The sequence below is a fragment of the Theropithecus gelada genome, chromosome 2 (genome assembly GCF_003255815.1).
Source record: "Theropithecus gelada isolate Dixy chromosome 2, Tgel_1.0, whole genome shotgun sequence".
NCBI classification, from domain to species: domain Eukaryota; kingdom Metazoa; phylum Chordata; class Mammalia; order Primates; family Cercopithecidae; genus Theropithecus; species Theropithecus gelada.
Window position 1 is genome coordinate 104,465,787 of NC_037669.1, and position 13,602 is coordinate 104,479,388.

Below are 13,602 nucleotides of genomic sequence, written 5' to 3' on the forward strand. Positions count from 1 at the left end.
TCCTGCAACCTCAGCCTCCGAGTAGCTGGGACCAAAGGAGCACAACACCATGGCCTGGCTAATTTTTTTTTTCCAGAGACAGGGTCTCACCATGTTGCCCAGGCTAGTCTTAAACTCCTGGACTCAGGCAATCCAACCACCTCAGCCTCTCCAAAGTCCTGGGATTATACGTATCAGCTACTGTGCCTGGCCACTCTTTTCTTGTAATAATAGAATTGATTATTTACTCATTTAGTCAATCAACATTTACTGATCACTTATTATGTACCAGGCACTGGGATAAGATGAGCGTAAGTCACTCACAGAAAGAAAGAAAACTAGCAAATAAGACGATTACAATATGATGTAAAAAATGCTAAGCCAGAGATATAGGAAGGTCCTATGGGGTCCTTCTGTCACCTCCTCTTTCCACATCCCTACACTTCACAGGCCTTCCCTCCAGCTTCCTGTCCCCACTCCCCACTGCAGATCCCCTGGATTTTGCCTAGAGCTAAATGGGGAGATGGGCCCTCTGGCCCTGACCTGACTCCAACCCAACCACAAACTGGAAAGGAGCCTTTCTGAGAGTGGATCACTCTGAGAAGAAAACACATAGGAATGAAGTGAAGTCCACAAATGTGCCACCCGTGCTAGTGCTCAAGAAAAGTTTGCAGAATGGATAAATGAAGGATCAAGGAATTAATAGACAAATAACTGAATGGTGGCTCAATAGATGACTTCATGAATGAATCAGAAAATAAACTTCCAATTGTGAAGCAAAACTGAATTTTAGCATTTCCAGAGCTTGTGCTTGTTCATTGAACACCATGTTCCCCAGAAAATTCTCTACAAAGATGTTCATTTTTTAAAATTAAAACTACTTAAAAGTTCACTGGGAATTTTGTAATGCAGTTGAGAAAACTGGAGCTGCCTAGGGGAATTTCAGCGCTAGGGCTTGAAATCACTCACCCAGGAGAAATCCCAGTATAATCTGCCCTCCCATTAGTGTTAGGGGAGAAGCTCCAAGTTCCGAGGCTGCTCATTTTACCAAACAGGTGTACCACCCTTATCACTAACTAGCAAGTTAAATGTGAATCAGATTACTGTGTCCTATCACCAACACAGTGCTTACTACTGAAGAGGGGACTGCAGGAAATCCTTCAGTGTTGCAAACAATTGCATTCCAGCATGTTCTGTCAACATGAATGTTGTGCTGTAAAGAGGAAAAGGATCAGAGAGGAAAGAGGCTGTGTGGTTCAGAGGCCTATCTGAACAGCTGATTTTCTACATGCCCTTGAAGGCTCCCTGGTTCTCTGAGATAAACTGGCTGAAGCTTTTGACTTTGGGATTTAGTCTGTGGGTGAGCTTGACATCTCGGTCTGGCTTCATTTGATAGAAACGACACATATCAGCTATTTCCTTCGCTGCAGGGAATCCCAGCTTCTCGAAAACTTCTGGGGTAATCTTTTTAAGAACAAATAAAAAGACAGAAAATGTTATAGCCCATACTTAAAATAGTTTGAAATGACATTATTCACCTTAATGATGATAGAGTTCCATAATTCTTTTTTGTTGTTGTTGTTGTTGTTGTTGTTGTTGTTGAGACGGAGTCTCGCTCTGTCGCCCAGGCTGGAGTGCAGTGGCGCAATCTTGGCTCACTGCAACCTCTGCCCTCCGAGTTCAAGTAATTCTCCTGCCTCAGCCTCCTGAGTAGCTGGGATTATAGGCACCCACCACCGCACCTGACTAATTTTATGTATTTTTAGTAGAGATGGGGGTTTTGCCATGTTGGCCAGCCTGGTCTCAAACTCCTGACCTCAGGTGATCCACCTGCCTCTGCCTCCCAAAGTGCTGGGATTACAGGTGTGAGCCACAGCACCTAGCCAGGTCCACAATTCTTTAGCCTAATTCCAAAATCCAAGAGACTCTAAAGCTTTTTTTTTTTTTTTTTTTTCCCCATAAGCCATTTGGCAGCAAACTGACCTTTTTGAACTAATTTAGTGGCAAACCTGATCTAACTATGTGAAGCTATTTACGGTCTTTAATTATATCATTTAGTGGAAACATTCAAATATTGCCTGCAGAGATACAGATGTGTTTGATTACAGGTTCCTGTTCCAGCCCCTGCTGGTGATGTTATATAATACATGTAGACAATAACCTATCTAAAAGCTGAAAGATTCCTAAAGCTGAATTGTTTCTGGCCCCAAGCCTTTTCAATAAGGTACTATAGATCTGTACCAGCCTTCATGTGAATAGCACCTCGCAGTGCTTTTGCCTACACTTCCTCTTCATATTGCCCTACCAGCCCTCTGAAACCGTCCACCCACCTGGACCTCCATGTGGTGTCAAGATCCCCCATCTCTGGCACCAGGCTCTCCTTCTCACCTGGCTGATGGCCCATCCATACTTGCTCCCTTTCTTGGTTAGAGGTCTGTATTTTACCTCCAATTGCCCCAGCCTTTGCCAAGGCCAGGCCCAAGCAGAAATGGAGCCCATCCCACACCAACTGAGCTGCCTTCTGTCACCTTCCATAAAATCCACTCCTTGAATCCTTTCTAATATTAACTAGATCCATAATCCCCCCTACTGAATTAGCTAAAATCATTTCTATTGGATCCAGTATAATCTGTCTTTTGCCCTCAGAGATAAACTCTGACTTTGCAATTTTACTTGGCCTTTAAAAAAGTGACAGACACAAACAACTTAGGTAAAGTGATGATTGTCACATGCATTCATAATAATGAGAAAATTAAGAACAACCTACATGGCTAACAATAGAGAAATGGTAGAATTAATTGTGGCACATCTACTATCAGAGCATAATGCAGTTTAATGTTTTTGGAGAAGTTTAACAAAATAGAAAAATTATCATTAACTGAAAAGGCCAGAAACAAAATGGTACATTTAGTGTTATTTTAATTGTATTAAATATATACATATGTATATGTATATATAAGTATGTGTATATATGTATATATTGAATACAATAATATGGCCATCTTGTGGCCAGATGCACCCTTCCCCGGAATTGTCAGACCATTCTATAGAAGTTCCAGCCTCTGATCCCCTACAGCTTGTGGTACCAGAGGAGCTTCAGCTGCATTATAAAACAATTTGTATACCAAGAAGAGTCAGGGACCAAGTATATGACTAATAGATACTAGTATTTATTTAAATACAATTTTTTTTGTGTATACATTATGTGTACTGTATGTATAAAATATACATACAATAATTGTATTAAATATATACATATATACACATACTTATATATACATATACATATGTATATATTTAATACAATAAATATGTAAGTATACGCTATAATATACATATGTATATATAATACATATAATAAATATGATATACGTTTGTATATATAATACGTATAATAAATATACGTATGTATATATAATACCTATATATACATACTTACATATACTGGAAAAAGACAAGAAAATCTGTCAAATCTTAACAGTAGCTATCTCTAAGAGATTGAACTATGTGTGATTTGTATTTTCTTTTTCATAATTGTCTGAGTTTTCTTCAATAAGTATTTGCTATTTTTGAAATCAGAAAACCATTGACAATTTGAAGTGAGTTTGGAAATAGAAGTCTGTGTGAGAAGCATGGAAGATTCTTCCATGTCTGTCTCCTTGAGTCGCTCTTTTGTCCATAACTTTGATATCAAATATGCTTCAGTAAAATAAGGAATTCTTTTACTGCAGATTTTTGAAGGAAAGAGGCCTGTTCTGTTGTGTCTCACTTTCTGAGAAAACCATCTTCCTTTGGGGGTTAGACAGTTTCAATCAGACATTTCACACCCCCTTGAGGAGTTGGGAGGAAGTCAGACCGTGAGGGCTGGAGCGCCACCTTGTGGCGAGATGTACCCTTCCCCGGAATTATCAGACCATTCTATAGAAGTTCCAGCCTCTGATCCCCTACAGCTTGAGGTGCCAGAGGAGCTTCAGCTGCATTATAAAGCAATTTGTATACCAAGAAGAGTCAGGGACCAACTATGTGACTAACAGATGCTTGGAAGGTTCTGAGCAATTCAGAACAATGTCTACTGCATCCTCTGAGAATCAATACACACACTCATCCCCTACACTCACACTCTCTCTCTCCTTCCTTACAGGGTTCAAACCCACGAGACACAACGAATACATGACCCAAATGCAAATGGCCTGGGAGAAGGGTCACTGAGAAGTAAGTGTGCACCCAGGTACAAGGAACCTTGCAGATCCTCTTGTGAGCCCATCTTTGAGTGGGTGGCTGCCTTCTTGGGTATAGGAGTAACTTAATCTCTCCAAGAAATGTGTGTGTGGCTTCAATGAGATAACCAGATGTAGTTTTGTGGCTGGATTGACTCCTACACTGGTTTTCCAGAAAAAAAAAAAAAAAAAAATCCTTTGCCTCCTCACAACTTCAGTACCCAAGGCTGAATTGGGAATCTAGATACCCCCTCTAGAAGCACAAGAGCTGCTGATCCAAACTTCTATTCCTAATTCTAGGAAATGTTCTAGAACATATGTCAACAAACCTTTTTTTATTTTTTATTTTTGTTTTGTTTTTGATACGGAGTCTCGCCTTGTCGCCCAGGCTGGAGTGCGATGGCGCAATCTTGGCTCACTGCAACCTCCACCTCCTGGGTTCAAACAATTTTCCTGCCTCAGCCTCCCCAATAGCTGGGATTACAGGTGCCCACCACCATGCCCAGCTAATTTTTGTATTTTTAGTAGAGACGGGGTTTCACCATGTTGGCCAGGCTAGTCTCAAATTCCTGACCTTGTGATCCACCCTCCTTGGCCTCCCAAAGTGCTGGGAAACAAACTTTTCTTTAAAGGCCTAGACATAAATATTGTAGGCTTTGTGGGCCATAAGGTCTCTATTGGAACTACTCAACTCTATCCTTGTACCCTGAAAACAGCCTGTTTTCTTTTCCTTTCCTCTTACCAATACCTGCTTGGGGAAATGGCTGGTAATGCTCAATATCACTAATTCTCACTCTTCTGTAAAAAGTCTGTCCTGGCCAGGCACAATTCCTTGGAGAAAATAACTTACCCCCAAGCCCAAGAAGGCAGCCACCCACACAAGGAGGCCATTCCTGCATGATTTATAGCATGATCAGTTGTTGAGGGCTTACTAAGTGCCAGACCCAGTGCCAAGCACCTGCTGTACAGATCTCATTTCATCCTCACAATGATCCCATGAAGGAGGTATAACAACTTTTTTTGGAACATATGAAGAAACTGAGATGGAGAGGGGTTAAGTAAATTACCAAGGATAGGAGCAGAGCCAGAATCTGCCTCCTTCCCATACTGCCTCTTTTTTGTTGTGTTTATTCTAGAATCAGCCAGGCCAGCCTTCTTGGTGCCCCCTCTATCTATACACAGTCGTGTTCCCTCAAGGACCAACTCAAGCCCACGTCTTCCATGAAACCTTCTTCCACTGTTTTCTGGTCACCTATAGCACTGATAGTCTGAACAACACAATTAAGCACCTATAGAGTTATGTCTTATAATGATCATGGTGACTTGATGGGCATCAACATTTTCACTCCAACCTTGCTGCAAATTCCTTAAAGTAGCACTAGGTTCATCACAGAGACTCGATACATCACTGCTATGTGCCAAACACTATGATAAGCCCTTTAAATATATTCTCTGTAATTTTCACAGGAACACCCGAAGTAGATACTATCATTCCCCACTTTGCGACTGAGGAAGCTGAGGCTCAATGAAGCTAAGTGCCTTGTTCCACATCAGCTAGTTCTGGCCGACCGAAGTGGTCAGCAACAAGGGCTTATGAGAGGAGTTGGGATTGTGTGTGTGAAAAGGCTGTATCTCAATCTTCACATTCTAAGTTCTTTCCACTCAAAAGTAATTTTACTTTTACAAGTCAATTAACCCTAAGCCAAAGAAATAAAGCCGTATGGGAGAGATTCTACTGCTGCAATCAACGAAGTTAGATTTATGCAACCACAGTCCTTCTCAATTTCTTCTGAAAGTTTAAGTTCAATCCTGCCTAAATCCACAGTCTACCAAAATTTGTAAGTCAGTGGAATGTTAACCAAGGTAGTCTCTTGTGATCACATGGATGTTCCCCTAAGAACTCACCTTTGCATCTCGGACTTTCTTCCCCAAAACCTTGGACAAAACATCAGCATATTGCTGTACTGTTAGTGCTTCTGCACTGAGCCCCACGGCCTTGCCTAAAAATTCCTCTGGAGAATTAAAAATGTTAGAGACCGCTGCTCCAATATCAGCAACAGAGATACCATCCATTGGTACATCTCCCATTGGCACAGCTAATTTAAAAAAAAAATAGAAAAAGATAAGTAGTTAATTATATCACATCCTTGGTAGGTCCCACCAACCCAAACTAATCAATCACTTAAACAAAAGGTGTGGGAAGGCAATGTAAAACCCAGTGGCCACAATCTATACACAGTTACAAGGTTTTGTTTGAGAAATTACAGGTCGAGTGCAGTGTCTCACACCCGTAATCCCAGCACTTTGGGAGGCCGAGGCGAGCACATCACCTAACGTCAGGAGTTCGAGACCAGCCTGGCCAACATGGCGAAACCCTGTCTCTACTAAAAATACAAAAATTAGCCAGATGTGATGGTGCGTGCTTGTAATCCCAGCTACTCCGGAGGCTGAGGCAGGAGAATTACTTGAACTCAGAAGGCAGAGGTTGCCGTGAGCCGAGATCGTGCCACTGCACTCCAGCCTGGGTAACAGAGCAAGACTTCATCTCAAAAAAAAAAAAGAGAGAGAATACTACAGTGTCTGGATATTGATTAACAAGAGCAACCATTTACTAAATATCTGCTGTATGTAAAATATGTTTAATCATATTTTACATACATATTATAAATATGATTACATACATATTAAATCATATTAAATCATATTAAAATATGATTACATACATTTACATACATATTAAAAAATATGATTAAACATATTTTACATATCTCCAGCCAAAACTTCTGCTGAATTCCAGACTCATGTGTCCCACTACGTACTCAAATCCTTACTTGACTGTTCCATAGACATCTTAAACTCAACAGACCCCAAACTGAACTACACTCCCCAACAACTTCCCTACAGCCTTCCACCTCAGCTAATGGCAACTCTATCATTCTGATTTCTCAGGTCACAAATCTTGCAGTCAGCCTTGACACTTCTCTCACATCCCATATCCTGTTTTTTTTTTCTTTGGAAATCATATGCACGATATGTACAAAATCTGGCCACTTCTCATCATCTTCAATGTTACCACCCTGGTCCAAGCCACCATCATTCGTAACTTGAGTTATTGCAAAATTTGTCTCCTTGTTTCCACTCTTGCCCTTTCTTTTTTTTTGTTTTTGTTTTTGTTTTTGTGTTTTTGTTTTTGTTTTTGTTTTTTTTTTGAGACGGAGTCTTGCACTTTCGCCCAGGCTGGAGTGTAGTGGCGCGATCTCTGCTCACTGCAAGCTCTGCCTCCCGGGTTCACCCCATTCTCCTGCCTCAGACTCCTGAGTAGCTGGGACTACAGGCGCCTGCCACCAAACCCAGCTAATTTTTTGTATTTTTAGTAGAGACAAGGTTTCATCGTGTTAGCCAGGATGGTCTCGATCTCCTGACCTCATGATCCGCCCGCCTTGGCCTCCCAAAGTGCTGGAATTACAGGCACCCACTACCATACCAGGCTGATTTGTGTATTTTCAGTACAGACAGTGTTTCACCATGTTGTCCAGGCAGCCTGTCAGAAATGCTATAACAGCCAAGGTGAAGTGGCTCATGCCTTTAATCCCAGCACTTTGGGAGACCGAGGCGGGCGGATCACGAGATCAGGAGATCGAGAGCATCCTTGCTAATACGGTGAAACCCCGTCTCTACTAAAAATATGAAAAAAAAATTTTTTTTGAGACAGAGTCTTGCTCCATCACCCAGGCTAGAGTGTGCAGTGGCGTGATCTCAGCTCACTGCAACCTCCGCCTCCTGGGTTCAAGCAATTCTCCTGCCTCAGCCTCCCGAGTAGCTGGGATTACAGGCACGCATGCTCAGCGAATTTTTGTATTTTTAGCAGAGACGGGGTTTCACTTTCTTGACGAGGCTGGTCTCAAACTCCTGACCGCATGATCCACCAGCCTCAGTCCCCCGAAGAGCTGGGATTACAGGTGTAAGCCACCACGCCCGGCCAAACTCTTGCCCTTTCATAGTCTCTTTTCAACATAAAAATCAGAGTGACCCTGTAAAAAACCCAGCTCAGGTGAACGTTACATCTGCTCAGAACCTTCTTTTTTTTTCTGAGATGGAGTCTTGCTGTGTCACCCAGGCTGGAGTGCAGTAGTGCAATCTCAGCTCACTGCAACCTCTGCCTCCCAGGTTCAAGTAATTCTCCTGCCTCAGCCTCCCCAGTAGCTGGGATTATAAGCACCTACCACCATACCCAGCTAAATTTTGTACTTTTAGTAGAGACGGGGTTTCCTCATCTTAGCCAGGCTGGTCTCAAACTCCTGGCTTCAAGTGATCTGCCTGCCACGGCCTCCCAAAGTGCTAGGATTACAGGCGTGAGCCACTGCACCTGGCCCTGTCTGCTCAGAACCTTCTGATAGCTCTCTGTGTCTCTCAGAGGAAAAGCTAGTTGTTTACGAAGCTTACACAACCAGACCCTCTGTTAGTTCTGACCTCACCTTCTACTACCCTCCCGTCCCTCATTCTATTTCAAACAATCCTGTTACCTAAGCCTCCTGAGTAGCTGGGACCACAGGCCACCCCTCCCAGCTTCTGATGAGTGTTAATTCTGAATCAAGGAAGAAAGCCTGAATTGTTGTCATTGGTATTTCCACATTCCATCTACTGCACAAAGGCCAACTCTGACCATGGCCACAGAAAGTGTCCCCAAAGGGAAGGGGAATGCCAGCCAGTGGACCAGCAGCATTGGAATTACCTGGAGTCCTTGTTAAAACTCCCAGGTGTCAACCCAGACCTATGGAATTGGACTCTGTGCAGGTAGGGCCTGGGAACCTATCTCCCAGGCAGGTCACAGTCCCTCTAAGCTCTAATTCTGACCATGGGACCCAGATCAGAAGAACACTTTTCCTCCATTGTTGCCACAGAAGGTCAGATGGATGAGCTAGAAGGGCTCTTAGAAGTCATCCTGAGGCTGGGCATGGTAGCGCACACCTGTAATCACAGCACTTTGGGAGGCAGAGGCGGGAGGATCACTCAAGCCCAGGAGGTCAAGACCAGCCTGGGCAACAAAGAGAGACCCCATTTCTACAAAAATAAAATAAAATAAGAATTGGCCAGATGTGATGGTATACCCCTGTAGTCCTAGCTACTCAGGAGGCTGAGGTAGGAGGATGCTTGAGCCCAAAAGTTCGAGGCTGCACAGTGAGCAATGAAACCCAGTATGGGCGAAAGACCCACTGCATTCCAGCCTGGGCAGCAGAGACCCAGACTCAAAAAAAAAAAAAGTCATCTTGTCCAATTTTCCCATTAAACCTGAGGAAACTGCCAGCCATGGTGGCTCACACCTGTAATCCCATTATTTTGGGAGGCTGAGTTGGCTGGATCCCTTGAGTTCCGGAGTTTGAGACTAGCCTGGTCAACATGGTGAAACCCTGTATCTATTTAAAAATGCAAAAATTAGCCAGGTGTGGTGGCGGGTGCGTGTAATCTCAGCCACTCAGGAGGCTGAGGCACAAGAATCGCTTGAACCCAGGCTGTGGAGGTTGCAGTGAGCCAAGATCATGCTGCTGCACTCAGACTGGGCGACAGAGCAAGACTCCATTTCAAAAAATAAAAATAAAAATAACCTGAGGAAACTGAGGTTGGAGGTCACATAGCTAACTCCAGTACTTACATTAAGGAGGCTCAGTATGTTAAGATTGGAAATGTAACCCTTTGTGCTTCTGATCCCAGATCTAGTTCTCTGCCCTAGAAGAGCAATTTAGTGTAGTGCCCTAGAGAAGCCTAGGACAATTTGGCATCCCTCTCAGCACTTCACACAGAGCTAAACACATAGAAGGTACTCAGATGGTAGGTATCCACTGCAGAGGGGCAAGATGGGAAAGAGGGAGGCAGGTGAGTGGAGAGGAGGGCAACCAGGTGCCCGGTGAGCTTTCATTTCGTTTTACCCAAGGTGTAGTAATCTCCATCAGAGGCTTTCACTGGCCGCCACGCCGTGAGAAAGTTCTCAAAGTAGGCCGCCACGCGGACACTGGTCATGGGAATGCCAATGGACCAAAAGTACTCCTCCACCTCGCCCTTGCTGTCAAAGTGCGGCACCTGCAGCTTGCCATCCGTCAGCCGCTTGACATTCTCCAGGCCGCTGTAAACCACGTGCTTCAGACCCAGATGCTTGGCGGTGTCTGCCACCAGCTTCCCCTGAGGGTCAAAAGTAAATCCTCATATAGGCCGCTGTATTTGTATTTGCATTCGGACAGATATTCAGAGCAGAATCTCCTCCACTCCCCTCTCCCTCCCTGCCCCCTGCTTTTTTTTTTTTAGACAGAGTCTCATGATTTCCACTCACTGCAACTTCCGCCCCCTGGATTCAAGTGATTCTCCTGGCTCAGCCTCCCGAGTAGCTGGGATTACAAGTGGGCACCACCACGCCCAGCTAGTTTTTTGTATTTTTTAATAGAGATGGGGTTTCACCATACGGCCAGGCTGGTCTCAAACTCCTGATCTCAAGTCATCTGCCTACCTCGGACTCCAAAACTGTTGGGATTACAGGCCTGAGCCACGGCGCCAGGCCCACCCGCTCCTTTTCTTATTACCCTCATCCCTATGGAGAGGAAGCTCTACCAGCCTCAAAATATATTCAATTTACCTTATGAGAGGCCACCACACCAGCGTTGCTGAGCAGAGGCTCCACTCCAAAACCTCCAACTCCTCAGCCTGCTCCCATGGGGGCTGTCAGCAGAACACCGGAGGTGGGGGAGTAGTAGAATAAGAAATTAGGGAGGGGGCAGAGGAGAAAGGAACCCCAGATACCTGTCTGAAGCTAAGAAGCAACCTGGTGGCAACTGGCCAGGAAGAGATGGCCTTTTTCTCTGGGCTCAGTGTCTTTGTGATCAACTGCAATCGCATTTATTTATTTTCTATAATTGTTTCTAGTAATGGACTATATCTACCCACCATTTGGATATTGAGGGCATAATGGAGGCGTATATACACACACACAAACACATAAGTATATATATTCTCTTTTTTGTGTGTTTTTAGGTCCAAATTTTCCAAAGCACTTTCATCTCTCTCTTCTTTTTTTCCTTCCTTTTTGCGTTTTCTTTCTTACTTTTCCTTACAAAACTTCATGCAGCAGGCAGAGAAGACATAATTAATCTGGGTTAGCAGAGGCTAACCAGTGAAGCAGAGAGGTGACTTGTACCCCTACGTTTCTAGTAAGTGAATATCAGAAGTAGAATTCAAGTCTCCTAAAATAAGCCCTTCCAGAGTTTATCACTAAAACACAGGCTGTGAATGGTATCATTAATTCAAGAGACATTCCTGGAATAGTTTGATCCTGCTCTCGATTTTTTGAATTGTACCATTTCTTCAAGTGGCTAATACCATCCATTATATTTTTTTAAATGTAATCTTCATTTTTTCTCAAATGTATACACATACATAGTTTAAAATTTCAAATAGTACTGTCATGGGTTGGGAGGGAGCGGATCTTATAGTGAAAAAGAAATTCCCAAGAGGCTGAGATGAGAGGATTACTTGAGCCCAGGAGTTCAGGACCAGCATGGGTAACATAGTGAGACCCTGTCTCTAAAAAAATAAAATAAAACAAATAAAATAAAGTTCCCTGTGCCCCATGCTGATTACTGTTCTCCAGAAGTAACACTTCAATTTCATTTAGCTGTTTATTTTTGTAAATGTTTATACCACTAATTCTCGATTTTTTCAATTTGAAATATCTACTAAATTCCTACTATGAAAGATGAGGATTTAATTATTCTCCCTCACTCACTCGCTCTGTCTCCTCTCTTACTCACTCACGTTGTCCACCACCACCACCACCACCACACATATACACAATTCCCTTTTTTCATTCTCCCAATCATTGTTTTTGGCTAGATCAATATTTAGTGCTTACACACAGCTGAAGCTGAGTTATGTGATATTCTATGGTTACATTTATTTCTTCTTTTTCTTTTTCTTTTTCTTTTTTTTTTTTTTTTTTTTTTTGAGACGGAGTTTCACTCTTGTTGCCCACACTGGAGAGAAATAGTCCAATCTTGGCTCACTGCAACCTCCAACTCCCAGGTTCAACCGATTCTCCTGCCTCAGCCTCCCAATTAGCTGGGATTACAGGCATGCACCACCACGCCTGGCTAATTTTGTATTTTTAGTAGAGACAGGGTTTCACCATGTTGTTCAGGCTGGTCTCAAACTCCCAACCTCAGGTGATCCATCCGCCTTGGCCTCCAAAAGTACTGGGATTACAGGCGTGAGCCACTGCGCCCAGCCTACATTTACTTTTTCTACAAACTTTCATTTTCCCTGAATTTAATTCACTGTGGGTTTGTTTGCTCGTTTATTTCTTTTTCTATGTTCCCATCCCCAAATTATCTATCTGAAGTGTAAATGAAGTGTAAATTACATCTTTATTCTTTCCATTTCACTCTCAGACTAGCTTCAAATTCGGGGGTAATCCAATGACTAGCTTCATTAAACGGTCACTCTGGAATATTCAAGGTCTTGAGACCTAGACAGATGCTACATAACATTAATTTTGCAAAGATACCTTTAACAAGTACTTAAAGTACATGTTTTTTATAAATGCCAAAGGGGATGTAAGACATATATTTGCCCAGATTGAAGGCCTGTCCCCTTCTAGGAAGGAAAGAAGCTGCCAGGGAGGGTAAGAGGAAAGGGCTCAAAGGAAAAAAGAAACAATTTGGTTTCTACCTGAAACACTTCCTTATCTTTGTTGAGAGCATCCCAGAAGTTGGTCACCAAGAAGGCCCCATAGGCACCTTTTAAGGCACTGTCCACGGATGCTTTATCATTCAGGTCACCTTTTACCACCTCAGCTCCAAGGCGCTGGAGCTCCAGGGCATTTGGTCGAGTTACATCCCTGGTCACTGCTCTCACTGCAAATTTTTTGCTCTCCAAAATTGCCCTGGCCACAGAGCCACCTTGAGCTCCTGCAGGGTCAAGGGAAGAAGAAACACAGGAAGGATCAAGAAGAATGTTCACTGAAAGAAGGCCAGAAATCCCATGATTCAGAGTAGAGCTGCTGTAGTACCTACTTCAGGGGGTGCTACATGGCACTTCACATATCCCCATGGCTTTCAAACTAAGTTCTTTGTGGCCTCTTAGGAGGCATTTTTGCAAAGGACATAGGAAGAGAGAAGTGGGAGAGGCTTGAGACAACAAGAAGGGCAAGTGAGCAGGGTGTCAAAATTAGGGATGCCCATAGGTTCTCCAGATTCAACAAGGGCAATTATTCTACTTTTACCTGGTTGTAGATCTTATGTTGGGGTTATTCAGACAATTCATCAAAAGAAGTTCCTGTGCTCTCTCGCTCTCGCTCTCTCTCTCTCTATATATATATATATACACACACACACATATATATATATATATTTTTTTTTTTTTTTTT

General features: G+C 43.1%; 1 protein-coding gene across 1 annotated transcript in view; it reads right to left on the reverse strand.

Annotated features, from left to right (window-relative positions):
• Nucleotides 1-227: 227 nt before the first annotated feature.
• Nucleotides 228-13,602, reverse strand: part of LOC112619060 (nmrA-like family domain-containing protein 1) — a 21,209-nt gene continuing 7,834 nt past the window's right edge. The window contains exons 2-5 of the mRNA XM_025376854.1: nucleotides 12,906-13,144; nucleotides 10,121-10,370; nucleotides 6,102-6,292; nucleotides 228-1,443 (exon numbers count right to left, since the gene is read on the reverse strand). Coding sequence (XP_025232639.1) covers nucleotides 1,264-1,443; nucleotides 6,102-6,292; nucleotides 10,121-10,370; nucleotides 12,906-13,144 — 860 coding nt within the window. The 3' untranslated portion in view covers nucleotides 228-1,263. The remainder of the gene's footprint in view (nucleotides 1,444-6,101; nucleotides 6,293-10,120; nucleotides 10,371-12,905; nucleotides 13,145-13,602) is intronic.